The 22,503-nt window shown below is 39.7% G+C and overlaps 1 protein-coding gene across 1 annotated transcript in view; it reads left to right on the forward strand.

Moving 5' to 3' along the window:
- hecw2b (HECT, C2 and WW domain containing E3 ubiquitin protein ligase 2b) overlaps window positions 1-22,503 on the forward strand; it is a 48,128-nt gene that overhangs the window by 7,838 nt on the left and 17,787 nt on the right. Inside the window, exons 2-13 of the mRNA XM_079263881.1 lie at window positions 1,622-2,697; window positions 6,052-6,159; window positions 10,904-10,998; window positions 12,595-12,670; window positions 12,747-12,916; window positions 15,596-15,738; window positions 16,616-16,716; window positions 17,372-18,147; window positions 18,906-19,044; window positions 19,923-20,066; window positions 20,663-20,764; window positions 21,958-22,108. Coding sequence (XP_079120007.1) covers window positions 2,286-2,697; window positions 6,052-6,159; window positions 10,904-10,998; window positions 12,595-12,670; window positions 12,747-12,916; window positions 15,596-15,738; window positions 16,616-16,716; window positions 17,372-18,147; window positions 18,906-19,044; window positions 19,923-20,066; window positions 20,663-20,764; window positions 21,958-22,108 — 2,417 coding nt within the window. The 5' untranslated portion in view covers window positions 1,622-2,285. The remainder of the gene's footprint in view (window positions 1-1,621; window positions 2,698-6,051; window positions 6,160-10,903; window positions 10,999-12,594; window positions 12,671-12,746; window positions 12,917-15,595; window positions 15,739-16,615; window positions 16,717-17,371; window positions 18,148-18,905; window positions 19,045-19,922; window positions 20,067-20,662; window positions 20,765-21,957; window positions 22,109-22,503) is intronic.

A 22,503-nucleotide genomic window follows, 5' to 3' on the forward strand; every position in this document is an offset into this window, starting at 1 on the left:
GTCAAAGACATTTACTTTCCTGAGAGCTTCACATGCATTCATGTGTGATTCTTATTAGTTTTGTAAAGACAACGGCAAACAGTGTGATTTTATGTACCTGGACTTTGATTAGTGCTGCTCGAAGGGAGGGCAGAGTGCACAGGATACTCTGAGGAGAAAGTGAATGAAGAGTGGGTGAGTGTACTTTAATTTCTCATCAGTAAGCATCTAGACGTCATGGCTGACCTCCATCTTGAGCTTCTTCTTTTTTAAATATTTATGCCATGGTGTGTGTGTGCAATAGAACAAACTTAGTTATGCCACAGAAAAAGCTGGCGCGTTACCTTTTAAAAACATGGAATCATATCTGGACCCTCCGCTGAAAGTGACCCTATGCACTGTTTATATTCATTAGGTGAGTCATGCTTGGGCGGCCCATGACTCATACGGGGTCTGTCAACCCTCCCGCCAAATGTTTGATGGTTGGTATCAGATGTTTGGACTTGGTTTTAACCAAACGTATTGTCGTTAACATGGCCAAACATCTCCTCTCTTGTCTATCCTAATAATTTTCTGGTTTGCGACCTGAAGACATGCAGCCAATATTGCTTGAACAGAAAACAAACTTTTATTCATGACCCTTCCAAACAAGTCACACTAGAGCAGTTGTTTTCTAATTGTACTTAATAGTATTAAGTCACAGAACAGCTTTTGGGAACTGATGTTTTCAGAGGCCAAGTAGACCAGTGCACTGTCTGAAGGCCTACCTGTGGAGCGAACAGCTGATTAGATGTTCAAATATCATCAGATCTGTCACACTGTAAAAAATTTTTTTTAAAAATTGGTAATATTTCGACAGCTGAAGCGCCACAAAAATACTGTGAAATCACAGGAAAATAAATCATTGTGAAATTACAATAAAATTCCACAGTAAAATAAAGTTTAAACTTCTACATGAACAAGGGATTTTTTTGGTCAAATTTAGGCTTTTTCATATTTTATAAAAGACATTAGCTTGTGTAATTACAATTAAATTGTCTATAAATAATATCAAAAACTGCAAAAATGCAAACATTTATTCTAAAAGACAGAAGATTGCTATTATTAATTTGATTTATTATCAAGTAAGTAAAGTTTTTTACTATTTTATTTATTTGTTGTAATGTTATGGAAGATTGTTGTATTTGGTCAGTATATAATGTAATGAAATGATATATCAGTTTGGATATTGGTCATCTGCTCTTAACTCATGTCTAGTTACTAGTCTCATTACCAGTGATCAGGCATTCTGGTGAGAGCAGTTGAGGATAAGGGGCCAAGGGCAAACAGTAGTCCACCTTCGCTGCCAGTCCAGTGATTTGAACCTGGGACCTCCGATGTGCGTTTGTCCACCTTGTTATCATTCCGCCAAGTCCTGGACACAAAGATTTATTCCTGATGCTCAGAAACAGACCTTATTCTGTTATAAAATTGTGGCCCTGTTGATAATTGTTTATTGAGTCATTATGTACATTTTCAAGACAAATGTGTCAATTTGTTGAGATCACATTGTTCCACATACAACTACTAAATACAAATAACCTCTCCCTATTCTCCAAACTTTTATCTTTTATCTTATTTATTCTCTTTTTTTCTTCTTTAGGTCTCCAACATCTCTTCACTCCTGTACTCCTTGTAAATCATCATAAAACTTCCTTGTCATCACCCCCGCCTCCCTGGACAGATGATTGGAAGGATTCTGGATCATTCTTCTTCCTTTCCTCGTTTTTTTTTCCATAGCCCACCACAATCTCACTCACTTGTTGCAACAGATACATGGATGACAACTTTAATACCGCTGCACCAGCCATGATTTGGCTGTTACCTCCTGTGCGTTTGTGACAGTGGACAGGTGTGACACAGGGATAAGGAAGGGAAATCTATATCGGCATGCACTGTGGAAACTTGCTTTATATGACAGATAGAAGAGGTGGATTGATGGCTCAACTAATGTTGGACAACTCATGATCATTTGAAAGACAACCAGTGGAACTTGGGTATTTTGCTTTACCCAAAGGAATGCCACCAGGACCAAAGACTTGTCAAGGAATTCATAATCCATATTTTAAATACTTTTGCATAGAGATTTGTTGCTTCACACATCGTATTTTCTGTACCTCTACACCTACGTTCTCTCTCATTGTTCTCTTTACCTTAACCTTTCAGTCGTGATGTCTTTCTAACCCCTCTTGTCTTCACCATTCATTCCTTTCTTGCAACCACTGTCCTAAAACCGCAATCTTTTCCCCTCTACCTTTGATTTAACCATGGCAGCAGCTGCTACCGCCTCATCCTCTTCCTCATCCCCATCATTGTCATCACCTCCCAATGGTAACGCCCGGGAACACCTGCTTGCTGAGCATCGGCACACCCCCCACACACGGCCATACACGATTGGGCCTGACACCCTCAGCAGTTTGGTCGTGCAGGAAACAGGTGGAGCGTCCACCTCTGCATCCTCCCCTTCCTCCTCCCATACGCCTTCAGGAACCCAGGGTGACGCAGGAGGAGTGGGGCTTCAGCGGGCCAATAGTGACACAGACCTGGTGACCTCTGAAAGCCGCTCATCACTTACAGCTTCCACGTACCAGGTGACTCTCGGCCACAGCCACCTGGTGATATCATGGGACATAAAGGAGGAAGTGGATGCCACTGACTGGATTGGTCTGTACCACATTGGTGAGTTATCTGTTGAATGATTTAGATTTGTCAGTGTGAAAGTGGTTTGTAAGATGTAACCTGTCTAAAGTGTGCCCCATCTTATACTTTATGTTCACTGAGATAAACTACAGCTACTCTACAGACTGTGTTTTATGATGATGTTTGAAAACTGAAAGTGATGAGGTCCACTAAATGAACAGGGGAGGTTAGTTACGTCATTTTGGTGCTGAAACAGCAAATGCTCTGTCTCCCATGTGCACCAGCCTTGGTTGGAATATCTAACAGCAACAGGTAGACCTAATTGATCTAGATGCCAAATATGGTTGTAGAAAGTCAGAGATACACAAAAAGGTTGCTGATTTAGTTCCTTATACATTAAGCAGCTACTTTACTTGGTCCCCCTTGGCAGTACTGGGTTGGACCCCCTTTTTACTTATTACTCCATATTGAAATCATAGTATTATAGCAGATTTGTTGTCTTCACATTCATGATGAGAATCTCTATTTCCATCACATACCAAAGCTGCTCTATTGGATGTAAATCTGGTGACTGTGGAGACCTTTGGAGTAAAGTGAACTCATTGTCATGTTGAAGAAAGCAGTTAGAGATGATCTGAGCTTTGTGACATGGTGCATCATCCTGCTAGAAGGATCCATCAGAGGATACTAAACTCATAAATGGATGGATATGGTCAGCAGCAATATTCAGGTAGGCTGTGGTGGTTACACATGCCAAAATGACAATAAGAGGCCCAACATTTGCCAAGACATATCTCCTGCACCATTATACCAACAGCCTGAACCATTGCTACAAAGCCGGATGGCTCTAAGGCAGTGTTTTTCAACTTTTTTGAGCCAAATACTGTTGTGCACTTAAATAAATAAATTAGCTTAAGCTGCTCTTGTGTATTGTGTTGCTTACCTGGGGACACGGAGAGTCGCAGGAACCCCTGCACAAGCACTTGGAACAAGGCAGGATAGCAGCAATAAAGTTGCTGGTAGGTGTAGAAGATAGACTGTATAAAAGATGGATGGAGCCTCTGTGATGTCATTCATAGCTTTCTGAAGAGATGAAGTGAATCTCATTGGGCACCATCGCCATCTTGGCAGTATCATATATGCCGTCGCTCCCTAGAAAATACAAAAATGGGCAAAACAGAACTGCTGAGAGGGGGGCTGTGAGCGTGGGGGTGGGTGTTTGACATCTATCAAGTTATGAGCTGTCTGTAGCTAAGAGCTAAGTGAGCTAACCAGCTCATGGTAGTAGATAGGCTAAAGTTAAGTGACGCTGTTAGCTGGATAAAAACTACGGTTGTGCTACATTCTGTCTTCTTGCAGGATGATGTCAAATACCTATCAATCAAATGGACACACCCCTAATTATGCCAAATTTCCAGATAAAAATATTCCTAAAATCCTAAAAATTCAGTCCTCCCACAATCATTATGAAGGTAAACCTGACCTATTACATCTAAAATGTTTTTTGAAATGGCCTGTAAACATGGTTATTTCTGCTGTGAAGTTGGTCTTTATAACATAGAAGTCTATGGGAATTTGCTCTGTTTTGGAGCATTTTTGGCAATTCTGTGCAGGCTTCACTTTAAATGACCAGAGGTTGCTGCTTAGTGTAGATGCAACTGATATCAAGGAAAAAAAATCCTACATGCATTGAGGGCTTCACCACATATTCAGTGATATGAGACTTTCTACTATGTGGAAAGAGGGGTGGGGGCATGCCCCCAGGGATGACATGCTAGGTGAATGTCTCAGCCAGCTGAAACCCAGTATGGGAGAGGATGAAAAGGAGAAACCACGATAGAAGGATAAGCCCCTGCACAGCATGTACGACAGACAGATTACAGAAGTGGCTGATACTGAGAAGTCCTATCATTTTCTATAAATGGCTGGTATGAAAGACAACAGAGGCCCTAATCATGCAGCACAAAACAGTGATTGCCTCCACTCAAACCCTAACTAACTCCAGTTCAGAAAAAAAACAAAACAAAACTGAGTTTCACACCTTTACTCAAACCTTAAACTACAGCCACATTATGACAGTTGGTCCCAATAAGCTCAGCGATGAGTTACCAAAATATAATGTCCTAAAAAAAGATCACTAAAATAAAAAACACACATACAACTCAGATATCCAACTCACGCAAACACAAATGGAGACACAGTCCATTAGGAGATTAATGTGTCTGCAGTGGTGCTGATGTAACCTCTTTCACTGCATCGTCATGTCTCTGTCAAGTAGTGATTTTTATTACAGCAGGAGACAAAAGAGAGCTGTTATGTTCAGAGAGGAAAGTGAGGGGAGGCTGATGAATGACTTAAAAAAGCCAAACAGACAGTAAATCTGCTATAATAGTTTTTCAGAAGCTTGACTTTCATTAAAGGCTGTGTTTGTCATTTGATTTAATCTTTTTAAAACCCAAAACATCAAGATGGAGGAAAAAAATCTGTAAATGCTGAAATACCCAACTCCTTTTTCCCCTCCACTGTCACCCATTTCATCATTCTTGCTCAGGGTGGATGACTGAAATGTATATCCAGTGTGTTTCAAATGAGAATTTTTATAAATACTATGATTTAAGTAAACTGGAATAAACTAGACTGAACTAGACTTTAACTGGTTTATAAGCAGATTAAACAGTATTTAACTGGGCCTAAATAAACCTTTAAATGTTAGACAGAAAGGGGCCAAGCACCAAGCCTTGAGGCACACCAATGTGTAATGTCTCAGAACAGAAGAGGCAGACCTGGCCTCTGCCTCATATTACTGTAGTGTTAATTTGGATTTGCGTAGTACTCTTAAAATGCATTTCTCATTTTTTGTTTTTATATTTAAATAACTGAGTCGAAACATAACTAATTGATATGAGACGCACACACACACAAACTCACACTATAAGCTCCAAATGAAAACACAGGAACTTGTATCCTGTTGGGATGCACAAAATATTGGTCTAATATTGGTTTTGGATGACAGTCAGCTTGGAGACTTCAGCCAGCAAATACAATAACATCAACTGAAAGCTGCAACCAATATTTCTCTGGTAAATGACCTTTATTCGTTTTCTAAGTTCTACACATTCCATTTCCATATTCGGTTTCTATTTGTTTTCAGTGGGTACTAAAAGTTTTGTTGGACCATGTATGCAATGAAAAGTCCCTGAGCTAGCATTGATTATGATTATCTTTCTCATTGGTGTTGGTATCGGCCCAGGAATGCACATCTCAGCCTCATTAAAATTTGTGGAATTTTTTACAATTAGAAAAAAAAAAACCCCTAAATAAATAGATAAATGAAATAAATTGAGTAAATTCATGGAGAGTTTATGAAAAGCAGTGTTCATGTTTATCTTCCAGATGAAACATCTGTTGCTAATGTATGGGACTCTAAGAACCGTGGAGTAAATGGCACCCAGAAAGGACAGATCGTGTGGAGACTGGAGCCGGAGCCCTACTTCATGGAGCGTAAGCAAAATTCAAGCATGTTTTGAATATCTTCAGTGTACTCATCTATTGATAAATGCAGCATTTCAACAGTTTTACAAAGATGAGTTGCTCAGTTAAAATATTAGTGACATTTCCTCTATCAACTACTTTTTTTCTATTTATTGTCTGTCTCATCTTCTTCAAGAAGAATAATCAGTTTTTTCTCTCTTGTTGGCATTTACGAGAGTCCTTTTGTGTATTCTAGCTTTTGGAGGAATGTATGCTTCCAAAGTTCATTCTTTCATTCATTCATTATCCTAACAGCTTAGTCCGGTTAAGGGTCGCAGGGAAGCTGGAGCCTATCCCAGCAGTCTTTGGGCCAAAGGCAGGGTACACCCTGGACAGCTCGCCAGTCCATCGCAGGCTCCCAAAGTTACCTACTGTCTAACTCACGATCTGTGTTTTTTTTTTTAATTTTATTTTGTATTCTGTTGTCTGTTGTATTTAAGTTTAGTAGCTCTAGCTTTCTTTATTATGATGACACACTCACACACAGCTTACACCTACATAACTTAGCCTAATCATTTTCTTGAGAAAAGCTGACAACTATGGGTTGTCTTGTAAGCAAACTTTTTTCTGTACAGTTTACTGCACAACATCTCAGTTTGATACTTCAATTTCTGAACAGATGTCGGAAGTACCCCCCTCGACTCTGGTGCAACACATGGGCCAAAACCGACACTAATGAGAAGTCAGTGGAGGCCTCATCTTTTTCTTGCCAACAGCAGCTACTAGCTACATCCACATAGCATGAGGTCTGGCGCCACACTGTTGGGTGGTATTCTTTGGAAATCATCCTTAGAAGCAAGCAGGTTACTCTGTAAACTGTAAGACGGAAGGCTCTTATGGATGTTTGTTGATGTGCATCAAATATTTGTTTGGATTACTCCCTCTTATGATGATATCCTGGTGTGGGTACCATCCTGGGATTCCATCCGTTTCCTTGGAGACTTCAGTGACCATGTAGGCAACGATAGGACAGCATGGAGAGGCGTCATTGGAAGGAACGTCTTATCAAATCAAAGCAGTAATTTCTTGTTGGCCTAGTGTCTTGCTCATGGATAATCCAATCACCAGGCTTTAAGTATGCTTGTTACCAGGCCAGCCTTGGACAAAGGTTGATGATTGATATTGTATCAGTACCTTCAGACCAGACTGAGTGAGCTTTTCTAATCTAGACTGGTTGGAATCTAACTGGGCCATTCAGATCTGGCTTCTAGGAGCTGTGGCCACTGAAATAAATATGCAAATAGGAGAACTGAATCTAGAATGAATGTGATAAGAAATTTGGATGAACAAGTTTGAAAGTCTATGCTTGTATTGAGCGCATGAGAGACAGGATGGTTAGTTTTACAGCATACTGAGATTGACCAGTAAGACTTTTGGGTGATGGCCATTGTGTTTACATCAATACTGCATGTATTTTTCATTGTATTCATGATTGTGATGGTTCAATTCAATTCAATTCAACTTTATTTATATAGCGTCAAATCACGGCAATGCCATCTCAAGACACTTTACAGACAGAGGGGAAAACATAATGAAGGCCAATTCATAACAGCCTATATAAGGAAACCAACAGATTGAGTTGAGTCCAACTCAATCTCCCATCCTGAGCAAGCACACTGGCAACAGTGGGAAGGAAAAAACTCCCTTTTAACAGGAAGGAAACCTCCGGCAGAACCCGGCTCAGGACAGGCAGCCATCTGCCTCTGCTGTGTGGGGGGAAGAGGACAGAAAGACAACAGACAACAGGAACTGCTACTCCCGGCCAGGGAGACCTGCTGAGACAGGAGACATACATGTTAATGATGCAACACTGTTATGGGGGGGGGGGGGGGGGGGGGGTGTAAAAGAAAGAGATAAAGAGAAAAAGAAAGAAGCTCAGTGTATCAGGAAATGTCCCTCAGCAGTCTAAACCTATAGCAGCATAACTAAGGGATGCTAACCATCCCTAGCTATAGGACTTATCAAAAAGATAAGTCTTCAGCCTAGTCTTAAAGGTGGGGAGGGTGTCTGCTTCCCTAACACTAACTGGGAGCTTATTCCATAAGAGAGGGGCCTGATAACCAAAGGCTCTGCCTCCTGCTCGGCTCTTTGAGACTCTAGGAACCACAAGTAAGCCTGCAGTCTGCGAACGAAGTACTCTACTTGGTATATAAGGAACAATGAGGTCTTTGATATATAGTGGTGCCTGGTTGTGGAGGGCTTTATATGTAAGGAGAAGGATTTTAAATTCTATTCTAGATTCAACAGGCAGCCAACGAAGAGAGGCTAAAACTGGAGAAATATGATCTCTCATGCTGGTTCTGGTCAGGACTCTGGCTGCAGAATTCTGGATCAGCTGAAGGCTTTTCAGGGCATATTTAGGACAGCCCAGTAATAGAGAGTTACAGTAATCTAGTCTCGAAGTAACAAAAGCGTGAACCAGTTTTTCTGCATCACTCCGAGACAGAATGTCCCTAATTTTGGCTATATTACGTAAATGAAAGAAGGCTGTTTTAGTAACCTGCTTAATATGTGGGCCAAAGGACAGGTCAGGGTCAAATATTACTCCAAGGTTTCTCACTGTAGCACTGGAAGCTAAAGTAATGCCATCCAGGTTCATTACAAAACCGGAAAATTTAGCTCTGAGTTTTTCAGATCCAACGAGAATTACTTCAGTCTTATCTGAGTTTAAGAGGAGAAAATTTCTAGACATCCAAGTCTTTATGTCTATGAGACAATTTTGTAGCCTATTGGGCTGATTTGTTTCATCTGGTTTAAAGGATAAGTATAGTTGAGTATCATCTGCATAACAATGAAAGTTTATTCCATGCTGTCTAATAATTTTGCCTAAAGGGAGCATATATAGTGTGAAGAGTATTGGTCCAAGTACAGAACCTTGAGGAACTCCATGACTTACTGTAGTTTGGGAGGAGGACTTGTCATTTACATGAACAAACTGAAGTCTATCAGATAAATATGATTTAAACCAGCTTAACGCTGTACCTGTAATTCCAATCACCTGTTCTAGTCTTTGTAACAGAATGTTATGATCGACTGTATCAAATGCAGCACTAAGATCAAGCAAGATAAGTACGGACACAAGTCCTTTGTCTGAGGCCATAAGAAGGTCATTAGTAACTTTCACCAATGCTGTCTCAGTACTATGATGAGCTCTAAATCCTGACTGAAACTCCTCGCATAAATTATTTCTGCTCAGGTGGGCATGTAGCTGAGCTGAAACTATTTTCTCCAGAATTTTGGACATAAACGGGAGGTTAGATATAGGTCTATAATTTGCTATCACCTCTGGATCCAGAGATTGCTTTTTAAGTAAAGGCTTGATTACAGCAGTTTTAAATGATTGTGGTACATATCCTGTCACTAAAGACATATTGATAAGATTTAGTAGTGATGTATTAATTAAAGGGAAAATGTCCTTAAAGAGGCTCGTTGGGAGAGGGTCTAAGATACAGGTGGATGGTTTAGATGAAGCTATTATTTTAGTTAATTCAGAGGGTTGGACAGGACAGAAACTATTTAGACACAAGTCAGATCCTGGTTCTAAGGATGCTTCGGAGACCACAACAGGCTCAACATTATAGGTAGAAGGAAGAGTATTGTCAATTTGATCTCTAATAGTGTCAATTTTATTCCTGAAAAAATACATGAAATCATCACAGCTAAGTGAGAAAGGAATACATGGCTCCACAGCGCTCCGGCTCCTAGTAAGCCTAGCTACAGTGCTGAAAAGAAACCGAGGGTTGTTTTTGTTTTCCTCTATCAATGATGAATAATAAGCTGTTCTTGCCATACGTAAGGCTTTTTTGTATACGCTTAAACTTTCTTTCCAGGTTAAGTGAGACTCCTCTAGTCCTGATGAACGCCATCTGTTTTCCAAACGCCTTGATGCCTGTTTTAGAGCTCGAAGCTGGGAATTAAACCAGGGAGCCTTCATAATCTTACCTAATTTCTTCTTCTTTAGGGGAGCAACATTATCCAAGGTTGTACGCATTGAAGCTGTTATAGTATCAGCGTGTTGATCAATCTGAGCAGGAGTAAGGCTTAAAGGGGGACTCTCGGTCATGCTAACACATGGTAGATGTGAAAAAATTGATTCAATTGATTGTTTAAATTTTGTAATATTATTGTCTGATAAACATCTACTATAGTAGAATTTATTTTTGGTCAGTGAGTAATCAAATAAAGTGAATTCAAAGGTTAATAAGAAGTGATCGGACAAGACAGGGTTTTGAGGAAATACTTTGAGCTTATCAGTCTCAATACCATATGTTAGAACAAACAAATATGATGGTTGAGAGGAAAGCAATATTCAGGTCTGCAGAAACCGTATGAAATAAAACATTCAATGAAGATTAAGTGTTCAGCATCTATAATCCAATAAGTCATCATATCTTCCATCGTATGGGTTTTGCTTGCAGTGGGCTGGTGTACACAATATGCTGGCTTTCCTGATTGCTTTGTGATATAATAATAGAAATATAATTTATTTCTTCAGCCAGTATAACGAATGAAATTAAATTTCCGGGTGGTCTGTTTTTTAATGAATGTTGAGGAGACCCGGTCATGCAACTGTTTTAGCAGGAAATCCACATTTATCACATTTATTAGTTTGAATATGTTTTTGGTTAGAAACGTTTTTCTTATTTTTATTATTTTAATGTATATTTAGACAAAGAAAGTCATAAATGATGTTACATATGTGTTCTCTTCACAGCTGAGACAAAGATCTGTTTTAAGTACTATCATGGTGTAAGTGGAGCATTACGAGCAACAACTCCTTGCATTACTGTCAAGAACCCCGGCGTACTGGTATGTTACCTTATTAGAAGTTTTTATGATGCTAACTCAGATCTTTTTGTCATAAATATTCTTATAAGGATCAATGTCCAGTTCTAATGAGGCTGAACTTTATTTCTTCAGTCTTTTGTGGAAAGGGCTGTCCGGTTCCATCCTCAATGGCTGCTATGCTGCAGCTTTTAGATATTTATAAAACACAGCTGACTCAGAATACAAGTTATCGACAGGTATTAGCGAACTGTTGGGGAGGTCCATTTAATTTTTATCAGGTGTGTTGTAGGTAAACACCCAAAACATGCAGGATGCCATAGAAGATCAACATTTGACAGCCCTGGTTTAGAGAATTGAAGATTCAGCCAGACATAACATGAGCGCACCAGCGGGATGGAGGATTCAATCTGGCTGTCAGTGTTGTATCAGGATATCTGTTAATCCCAGCTGTCTCTTGTAAAATCCTATCAGGGGAAAGATTTTTTGATACAAAGCATAATGCCCTGCATTATGCTTTTTTTTTTTTTTTTAAAAAGAAAACCAAATTATGGTTCGTGGTATTTTAGAGTTATCCTTATTTTTCCTTATATACTCACTCCTTTTGCATCATGGATCCATGATTTCTCACCCAACCTAAAAATTGTGGTTTCCAGTTTCCAGCCATATTCAGTCACAGATCTCACAGATTCAGCCTATATGTTATTTTTATTTATCTGTCTATTAGAGTGCATATTAATGAGCATTCAATTTATAAATATGCCAGATTATCTGAATAATCTTTTTCCATCTGCACCAACAAAACCAAAATAACATCAACAACAGTACAGCACTGTAAACAACACAAAGAATATAATGATTATAAGAAAACATTTCTAACAAAAGAACCACAGTATTGGTTAGGTGGAGCATGCATCAAAATGCTAATAAAATGCTAACATTAATATGCTATTTGGAAAAAAAGTACCTTTAAAAAAAATAAATAAATAAAAAAAAGTTTTTCATGCAGAAGAAGTTCAATGATCACAATGCTGATTACTGTTCAGCTGTGTCTATTAAAGGAAATGTAGATGGGATGATCTCTAATGGACACAAGCACAATATTTCACTTCATACATCCTTTAACAAAAACAACATGCTTTGAAAATGTGTGTTTTCTGGCCTGAACTTCACAGTCCTCCTTGGAAGCTAACTTAGTACCATTGTTCCCCTTTGTGATTAAATCTTCCAGTGGTGTTTGGGCCATTCAATTCATTGTTTTGTATACTTTAAAAACACCTTAAAATTCTCAATCTAAAAAGCGATATTTTTCCAATATTTGATAGGATTACGTGCAGTAATGCCAGCAAATGAGTAATGTATAAAACAATATTCAATCTGAGATGCCAAGTCTTTCTGTTTGTGTTTGTTTTTTTGTTGTATCAGCAGTTTGTATAAGCAGCAGTTGTCTTGCATATGTAACATGTTTGCAGGCTAATGCTTGAATTAGCTTTGGTCTGACTGTAAGCTGGGACTTAAACTGCTTTGGACTCAGGGTCAGAAGTTAGAGAAAATTGAGAGTGAACAGTGAAATTTACCTACACTGAAAACACGGCTTCCGATTGGTTGTTTTCTCATCAGCAAAGAAGTGAAGGTCAAGTGGAGGACCAATCAGGGACCCAGCACTGTCGGAAACTAGTCAGCTTCACGCTATCAGGTGAGAGGATTGAATTTGTGAAATACTTTTGGTTTTTTCACATTTTAAGAGGTGCTTATGAAGTTTTCCGTTCAAGACATCCGGGCTGTGGGTTTGAAAAAGGGAATGTTCTTCAACCCTGACCCCTACCTGAAGATGTCCATCCATCCTGGGAAAAGGAGCGGCCTTCCCAAATCTACTCACCATGGCCAGGAGAGGCGCTCTTCCATCATAGCCAACACCATCAACCCAGTGTGGCATGGAGAGGTCGGCACAAACGCACCAGGACAGAAATTTACCACCACAGCAACTCCCAAAAATACCTTCTTGTGTTTCTAAATGATTTAATGACTGATATTTAAAATATGTGAAAAAAAGAGAATTCCACTCTCAGTTCATTTCAATTCAGCTTTATTTGTAAAGCGTCAATTTATAACAAAGTCAAAGACAGTTTCTGACACTGTGAAATGCTTTGTAGTTTCTTAATCCCTTAGTCCAATTCAAAGTCACGGGGAGGGTTGGGGTTAGTTGGAGCCTATCCCAGTAATCATTGGGCAAGAGGCAGGGTACACCTTGGACAGGTCGCCAGTCCCTCGCAGGGCCAACTCAGACAGACAACCATTCATGGTCACATTCATTCCCAGGGAGGATTTAGGGATCAATCAATCTAACATGCATGTCTTTGGACGGTAGCCTTTTGTAGTACAATTCTAACCAAATAAAAGAAATCTATTATATGATCTAAACTCCAATTCATCATTACTGTGTTCATATAAACAGATTAATAAAAACTAAAAAACTAATTGATTTCTTCTAATCATCTCTTCAATTAATGTGTCCATCTTGGGCTGCATGAGGTGATGGTGGAGAGAAAAAAAAACTCTATTTTAATAGGAGGAAAAACCTCCAGCAGAACCAGGGAAAACAGATATCTGCCTTGTCTGGTTGGAGGTGGAAAGGACAGGTTTGAGGTGTCAACTAAAACCATCAGTGAAAGCCAGGGATACCTGCTGAGAAAAAAAAAGAAACAAGGTTGCCATTTTTTAAATATTGTCCCTCGGCAGGCTCGGCCTATAGCAGCAGAACTAAATGGATGGATGAGGGTAACAAAGCCAGACCTGACTATTACATTATTTTAAAAAGGAAAGTTTGAAGCCGGACCTTAAAGGATAGAGAGGGAATCTGCTTTCTGAAGCCAAAATTGGAGCTGGTTCCACAGACAGTGGTCTGATAATAAAGAATCAGATGTATTTTTTTTAAATAAAAGTTTGATTACAGAAACCTTAAAACCCTGCAGTGCACAGCCTGTCAACAGAGATATAGTGATGAAATCCAATACACAAGTATTGATTGGGGGGGAACCGCATTGAACGCTTTGGTTGGTTTGGTTTAGACCAGTGGTTCTATACCCATATTTCCTGAGGACCCCCGTTCACGCAACTGCCAAAAAGCAGTGGATCTCCCACCTGCTCTCTGCTGAAACCATGCTTGGTTTTATGCTTTCATTAACTGCTTCTCACTGTAAACGATGCATTCTGACCGACTCATTTGGCCGTCAGGGAAACACATACGTCATTAAGCTAATTTCCAACATAAAGCTGTACTTTAATCTTTAATCCTTTTCAAAATTAGAAAAAAAACATCTGCACTTTGTCAATTTACAGAAACATCTCAATCACAAAATGGTGCAAAGTGAGTGTTGCCAGGCTTCCCAAACACTGCTTCCATGTGACTGAAACACCCAAAGGACTAAAAAAAAAAAAAACACCTGAGCAAATACACATAACTGGACATAACTTTCACTTAAATCACACTGGCTCTGAACAGTCACAACTTTGGGAATCCCCTGTGCTCTATGTAGGACTCCCTGGAGGGTCCAGGGACCCCAGTTTGGGAAACAACTGGTTTAGATTATGCTATTATTGTTGTTAGCTCAGAGAACTGAACAGTACAGGAACAGCCCAGACATAAATCAGGTTCTACAGATGCCTCTAACGCTGCTTTACTTGATTAATCATTAATGACGGGTAGGAAATAATACATTTTCATTCTATCAGGAACAATTATACAAGCAAAGCTGCAGCTAAGACTGAAATGAATTAATGGCTCAACATAGCTCTGACTCCTAGTCAAGAGACCTGGGATTATTCTGGTTATTATAAAGAAACAATCTACCCTTTATATGTTTAAAAATGAGGTCAGTGCATCGTCCAATGAGCCACTGCATATGATGTGTTACACAGCCTTATTATGTATTTAACAGCAACTAATCCTAAATGCAGTGAATGAAAAACTAAGCCCACCATTACTACTTCCTCTGCAGCTATGGGAATAGTGCTTGGCTTTCTCCTGGTCGTATCGTTGGTGTAAAACGGAAATGAACCAATGGCTTAATGTAAAAAGTCTTCAACTGAGAGGCAGCCTCTGTCCATTAGGTGATATACAGTGATGTAAAAGTCATCTCTGGAGGAGATCTGCAACTCTTGTGTACCTGTTAAAAGTGGAAAGATTAGTGCTTGTTATGCAGCTACAGATTCTGGGCACCTTGCCGAGCAAAGAGAGTCAAATGTGAGGCCATCTGTCCGACAGCTAAAGTTTGGCTCAGATGAGCTCATACAGCAGGACGAACCCAAACACACCAACACATCTATAGTGGGATGGCTGAAAAGGAAACTAATAAAGCTGTTGCAATGGTCCAGGGTCTTTGTATGCCTCCTGAATCAGCTCTGTGGTCTGTTGGGTCATGTTGAAATGACCATATCTGGTAGAAAACTAATCAAAACCAACAAAGGTTAACCTTGGTTCATTATTAATTTGATTTACAGCACACAGTTCTGGTCCAGCTTCACCAAAGCAGATGTTGTTCAGCAAGAATAGGAGATTTTCAAACATATTATTGCATCAAGTTACTGTTTTTGCATAACAAATTGCCGTTTATGTCTTTAGAAATACACCTTCGTGGCTCTGATGACTGACATATTGGAGATCGAAGTGAAGGATAAGTTTGCCAAGAGCCGGCCAATCATCAAGCGCTTTCTGGGTCAGCTGATCATCCCCGTGCAGAGGCTTCTGGAGGGGCCGATGTCCGTGTGAGTGCACTCGCTACGACTCAAAACTGGCAGAATAGCTAACTGTTAGTATCAATCATTCCTGTGATAAGTTCTCAGACAGGAAGACAGGATGTCTGAGGAGGACATGAAGACATTTGCCCTCCAGCTTTTATGTCAATAGCAGTCGACATGTCCCAGTCAGCTCACTGTTCAGGCACTGATTTCATATTGATCTAAAACTGAGATCATGCGTTTCTGTGAACCCTGATGTTTGGCATGTCTGCACAGTGTGTGAAACAGGCTGAGAATTTCTGGTGATAAAGAGAAGAAAAAACATGGAAATTAAATAGAAATTGTAGATAAAAGGTATAAATGTGGCAAATTTTATTGAAACAAGTTGGATTTAGCCTTAAACTGCAAATTCAGTGCAATTCTGCAAACATTATACACCCCCTCCCCCTTCCCCACCCCACCCCCATCCTAGTTATAGCTCTAGCAGCAGCATCTGGATGAGCTGCCGATGTTTAGGTCTCTTTTTATGAAGTCCTGTTATAAGACCACTACAGTAATCCAGCCTACTGGAGATGAATGGACTGGTCTTTCTGGGAGACTAAACTTCACTTGACGGGGGGGGGGGGAGTATCTGGTTAGTCGGTAGCTTCTAAAATATTCAGACCAACATTCATGCCAAGTTTAAAGTCACATAAATCTACTTTTTTCTTCATTCTAAAGCTCAATTTCACGTTCAGTAAGTCGTCGTCGCCATGTCGACATGTCTAAATGTGTTGATCTGCTGCCTTGTGATTGGCCTGATGAAAAAGCCTTGAGGGTTTATATCTGCTGGGTATTATTTAGTATTCATGTTCCCACCCTGTGTGAGTGTGTGTATGTTCTGACAGTGTATGTATGTGTGTAGTAATCACCTCGTCAGCTACAACCTGTGCCGCCGCCTCCCGACCGACCATGTAAGCGGACAGCTTCAGTTCAGAGTGGACATCACCTCAACAGGACAAGAAGGTGTGTTTACATTATTTTTTTTTGGGTGTGTGTGTGTGTGTCAGGCAGACATCTTGGATTCTCAGTAATCTGCCACCTTTTTTTTTGAGAAAATGTAGTTTAAATCACTGTTTCTCAAATGGGGGTACTTCAAGGCATTCTAGGGGTACGTTAAATGTTTTGAAAACATATGTTTATATGTTTTCTTTAAAACATCCTCAAACAAAATAATATAAATATAATTTATAAATATTTCATATATTTCATTCAGTGTAAGTATACATTTATAAACTGAATTTACATATAGATTTACACCATTTCATTCCTTCAGAAATCCCACAATTCGACGTGAATTGAACATCATCCGTTGAGCCAAAGCTCATTCGTCAGTCACTGTCGCCTTGACAAAGCAAACAATAGAGTCCTGGTTGAAGCGTTGTAGAGATTTCCATTATTTTGCACAGTTAAAAGTTTAATAAACCAAACACAAATGACAAAGTGCTGTATTTCATGGTTTTTCTTAAGCACTGGTTAGGGGGTACGTGGCTGAAAACAAAAATTTACAAGTAGTACTGTGTTGCAGAAAGGTCGAGAACTGCTGGTTTAATTATTGTCCTTTTGGTTAAATGTTGCTGATGAAGCACCTACTCTTACTCATATTCTTCTTCTTCCTCAGAAGCATCGCCTGAAGCTGTTGGAACCATCCTGGGCGGCGGTGACCCTGGTAGTCCGTCTGATGACGAAGATCTCCCTCATCCCTCTTCATCCTCACACGTCACATATGGACCCTCTCCCACTGGTTCTGATGAGGGCTCTGTGTTGGTAAATGGTGTTTGTTACTACGGTAACGGCAGCACGTGGCACGAGCTGGGCCAAATGGGAGGAGAGAGTGTGCGTCCTGTGGCGATGGGCGGCCGCACACACCGGCAGGTGTCGCTCAACGACTACCTCGATGCCATTGAAGCTCCTGCAGGGGACCAACATGCGGCGGGGCCTTTACCGAAACTCCGCTCCAGTTTTCCCACCGACACGCGGCTCAACGCCATGCTGCACATAGACTCGGATGAGGATGAAGACACGGGGGGGCATCACAGGGACCAGTCACATGACGCGAAGACCACGGACTCATCGAGGGGTTCAGGTGATGTTCAGCAGGACAAACCAGGAGGGCAGACCGGAGCCAGAGGAGAGGCCGAATCTTCTGCTGCTGAATCTGCAAAGGTGGATGAAGGTGGAACTTTAAGCTCATCGCGGAGAGGAGCATCAGACGGAACGGAAGACGCTTCCGGAGCGTCGGCTGAGCCTGCAGCTTCCAGCTCGAGTCAGGCGTTGGGAGCCGAGGCTGCTGCAGCGATCCAACCAGAGGAGTCGGCGTCGGGATGTGTCTGCCAGGACCAGATCAGCAGAACTGAAGCCTGTAGTGCCTCACTTGGTCCTCTTTCTCCTATTCAAGTAAGCAGCAGGGACGTATGTTTTTCCCTGACGGCCAATTTAGTTTAGCAGCCTTTCTATTGAAAGAAGAGTCAGTCACAAGAGCAGGTCATCAGTAATACAAAGGAAAACATCAGGAACACCATGGTACTGATAGGTAAGAAGTAATAAACTAGATAGTTAAACTGCAGTATGTAGGATCTGGTCATCACCAGGTACTACCAAGTATCTACTGCAAGGTCTGATGGCAGAAGAGAGGTTAAGTATCTGCTTGTTGTCCTTAGTAGGATGACATGGACGTGTGACCGTTCTCATAAACCTGCACTGTAAAAACTGAAATCTAAGTAAGATTAAAAGTCTTAAACTGAGTACACATATGCTTATTTTTTTAAAGGTAAGATATTCTTAGTTTTTATGCCAGAGAATTCCTCTTGTTTTAAGAGTTTTCTTCTTCTGTTGGCAGATAATTTTTCTTATTCTAAGCAACATTTACCTCATTTTTGTATATTATTTTCTTGTTTTTTAAGGCTGAGTTTTTGCAGTGTGCTGACTTATGACTGCAAGAAATAAATAAAATTCTCTTCTCTGGAAAAACTTTGTTTAAAAAAACTTCACATTAGTTTCATATTAAGATGATTTGTGGCAAATTTAAGTTCATGGAAAGTCCTACAAACCAGAATAGAGGCAGAAACTTCGTATTAAGTTCAAGCATTTGGGTTTTTCCAGCTGCGAATCAGAACTTTGTTGTTAAATCTTCATTTTTTTTTTTTTATATCCAGGAGGTGGATGGAGTAAAAGAACTGGCTCCGAAAGCGGAGGAGGAGGGGGTCGAGTCTTCGAGCAGTGAGGCAAACGGGCCGGTTGGAGCTTCTGCTCCGATCACAGCTGATGGAGGAGGACGACGGAACTCTAAATCTGGTAGGTTTTGTCACAATATTTGAGATAATTTCATGTTTTTATTTTGGGACTCTGCATGTTTCGGTTCATCATGATGCACAATCTTTGCGTATTTGTGTTGTTAAGTTGTAAATTTGTCAACCTGTAAGACACGAAATACACTCCTGAGAAAATGTTAGGAAATTTTAAATTAATCAATTATTTCTTCTCTTCAGTAAAATCACTTGTTAATGTATTATTCAGTGTTGGAAAGCCTGATTAGTCATCTTTACAACAAAGTAAAACTTCCTGGAATCGCTCCTCTTTTCAATGAGGAACGCGGTTAAATATGCATGTAGTAGTGCCCCAGATGCACCGAGGAGCTAAAGATGAGTTGTTGGTTTTATGAGGATATCAGGTAAATGGTAGCATGAATAACTATAAATAGCAAAAAAAAAAAAAAAAAAAGTCAGAAGAAACAGTGTAAATATGTAAATATTTTTCTCCTGAAAGCCAAGACTTGAGAGAACGACATGCAGAAGAAAAAAGTCCTGGTCATCACTCCTGATCTGTGTGTTATTTCTATAAAGTTCTGTTATAAATCCTGGTTTCTTTCTGGTTTGTGCTAGATCTATTAATACATTCATTTTTAATAATTTTAACCTCATAATCAGCCATATGAGGCTGACCTGAAAAAATAATGTGTGGATGGTGACTGAGATTACAAGGGTTGAGCTTCTGCATGCATTTTACCTCGACCAAGGAGGTTATGTTTTACTGGCTTTTACCTGGTTCTATGTTTGTTTGTTTTTTGTGGATCATAAATGAACTACAAATATAATTGTATTTGTAATTGAAGTAAAATACAAGGAAAAACTTGTGTCCAGTCACATATAATATCAGATTTGTGTTATTTAAAGGTGCGAGAGCTGAAGGCAGCTCTGAGGATAAACCAGCGGAGCTGTGGAGGAGACAGTCTCTGCAAGCGTCTGGGGGTCTGCTACCGAACCAGGATGAGGTCAGAGGGAGTGAGAGGAGGACTTTACTGGGGGACAGCGACTCAGGTGAGAACAAGTCGTGTTTTAAAGCAGCACTCAGACTCCACATTCTCACATATTCAGAGCTTCATGGATATTTCATCCACTTTTTACAAATTTATTATACATGGGTTTTCCTTTCTTGGCTGGTAAATCTAGGTCAGTTTACTAAGCTTTAAACACCCTGTTAAAGTCACTTCAGCAATTCTTTTCAAATCTCTTTCACATGATGCTTCATCCAAGTGTTATTCAACTTTATTTTTACATCTAAGCACGTCCAGTGTGTTTATTCATCCTCAGTCATACCAGTTGCTTCTCCATGTTGCCGAGCATCCCTGCGTATAATCCTGACTGCCATCTGTCCATGCTAGCAGATGGAGCGACTGAGAAGTAAAGATTGAAGCATTATTTAGGTTATTGTTTCCTCCCAAATGAAAAAAAAAAACCAAACAAACAAGCTGCATCATTACACCAAGAATAGTTGAGCTCATTTAACTTTTAGATTAAAATAACACCTTTATACATATTTCTCAATAGTCCATGTTTTTCAGTGTTTTATTTATTATTATTTAATACACTGGGACATGTTTAGTTTATGAGATATTGTGTGTGTTTTAATGTAGTCGCCACGGCTCAGGTCAACGGCCACCAGTCTGTCCGCTCCCTCCCATCAGTCCGTCAAGACATCAGTCGCTATCAGAGGGTGGATGAGCCACTGCCACCAAGTAAGTGTGTGTGTGTGTGTGTGTGTGTGTACCGCAAAACACTGTAGCTTAATTAGCTGTAAAGTTCAGAAAAGCAGTCATGTGATTTAATGAATAATTGAGATTTAATCTCTGCCTATAAAACATTTATGTCTTGCAGCAGAGCTTGTCTGTCTGGTGCTTAGAGGCCATTTATATTCATGGTTCTAATCTGGTTAAGTCCATTTCTTACAGAGAGAAAGTAAACTAAATATGTGTGAGTAACTTCTGGTTATTGCTGCTGTATGTTTAAATGACAGCTGTGATCATTTGTAGGTTAAAATGTGTGATGTGCGCTCAGGTCAGACTGCATTTGTGCTTGTTTTAACTTGGTGCGCATGTCTGATGTTGAGACGCCTCACAGTTTTCACAAATATGGTGCTTTTAAGGGCAGGTGGAAAGCTAGGTCAACTGAATTTAAATTTGATTATCCTTTATATTTATTTTGAAGTAGGGAAAATGCTTTTTTTTATGACTGAACAGTTCATTGTTTCATCATCATACAGAATTATAACTCGCAAAAAGTTGGAATGCTGTGTAAAATATAACATTTCTAAGCCTCATAAACTCATATTTTATTCCCAATAGAACTTAAACAACATATCAGATGTTGGAAAGAAGACATTTTAGCAGTTCATCAACAATATTAGCTTGTTTTTAATTTGATGGCAGCAACACATCTGCAAAAAAGGGAAAAAAAAAGAAGAGCAACAAAAGCTGGAAAAGTAACGAGAATTTTTTTTTTTTTTTTTTTAAATTTGACAACTGATTTGTTTATTTAGCATGATTAACATGACCTGGTATAAAAGGAGCATTTCAGACAGACAGAGCCTCTCTGATGTAAAGATGACAGTCAAGTAATAAAAAGATCCTGAGAATTAGAAGGAATCTCTGTATGCATGGGACAAGGTCAAAGGACAGAACTGTATCTTCAGGCAGCACTGCAGTAAAAACACAGATGATTCTCTTCTGGAAATCATTGCATGGACTCAGTAAGACTTCCAGAAATCACTGTCTGTGAACATTCACATGTCTGGAAGACATAAAAAAAAGACATAAAATGACAGAAAATAATAAATTAAAACATCATCTTAAAAGTCAATCAGTGCAACACTTTCAAATGTTGATACTTTAAATACATTTTTATCATTATTTTTTAACTGTGATTGATCCAGACTGGGAGGCCCGTATCGACAGCCACGGTCGCATCTTTTACGTGGACCACGTGAACAGAACGACAACATGGCAACAGCCCACTGCACCCCCCGCCCCTCAGACTCTCCAGAGGTCCAGCTCCATACAACAGATGGAGCAGCTGAACCGCAGGTCAGAACATGCGACACACTCAAATATAGATACCTGGTTTACATTCCTCCTGCATCCTTCATCCCAGCCCGACTTGTCATATGTGAATGTCCAAACCGTTCTCCAAACTGTAAACCTACCCATGACCTCAAAACAACACATAAATCCTCTGAAACTTGTGCATCAAGTTGGAAAAACTGGTTTTGCAACAACTTTCCTTCTCACCTGTAGTACAAAATGAAATAAAATACCTTGTTTTCTGTTGAGGATTGTTATTCGCAATCATTAAATTCTCTATTTCAGTTATTAATTTTTCCTTAAATCATAAATGGGAATAGTTAGATACAGGTCATCTCCGGAAAGCTTATGCAAGTTGTTGTTTATTTTGTGCAAGCAGTGAATAAAAAATTCACTTG

Source organism: Telmatherina bonti (genome assembly GCF_933228915.1).
Source record: "Telmatherina bonti genome assembly, chromosome: 24".
NCBI classification, from domain to species: domain Eukaryota; kingdom Metazoa; phylum Chordata; class Actinopteri; order Atheriniformes; family Telmatherinidae; genus Telmatherina; species Telmatherina bonti.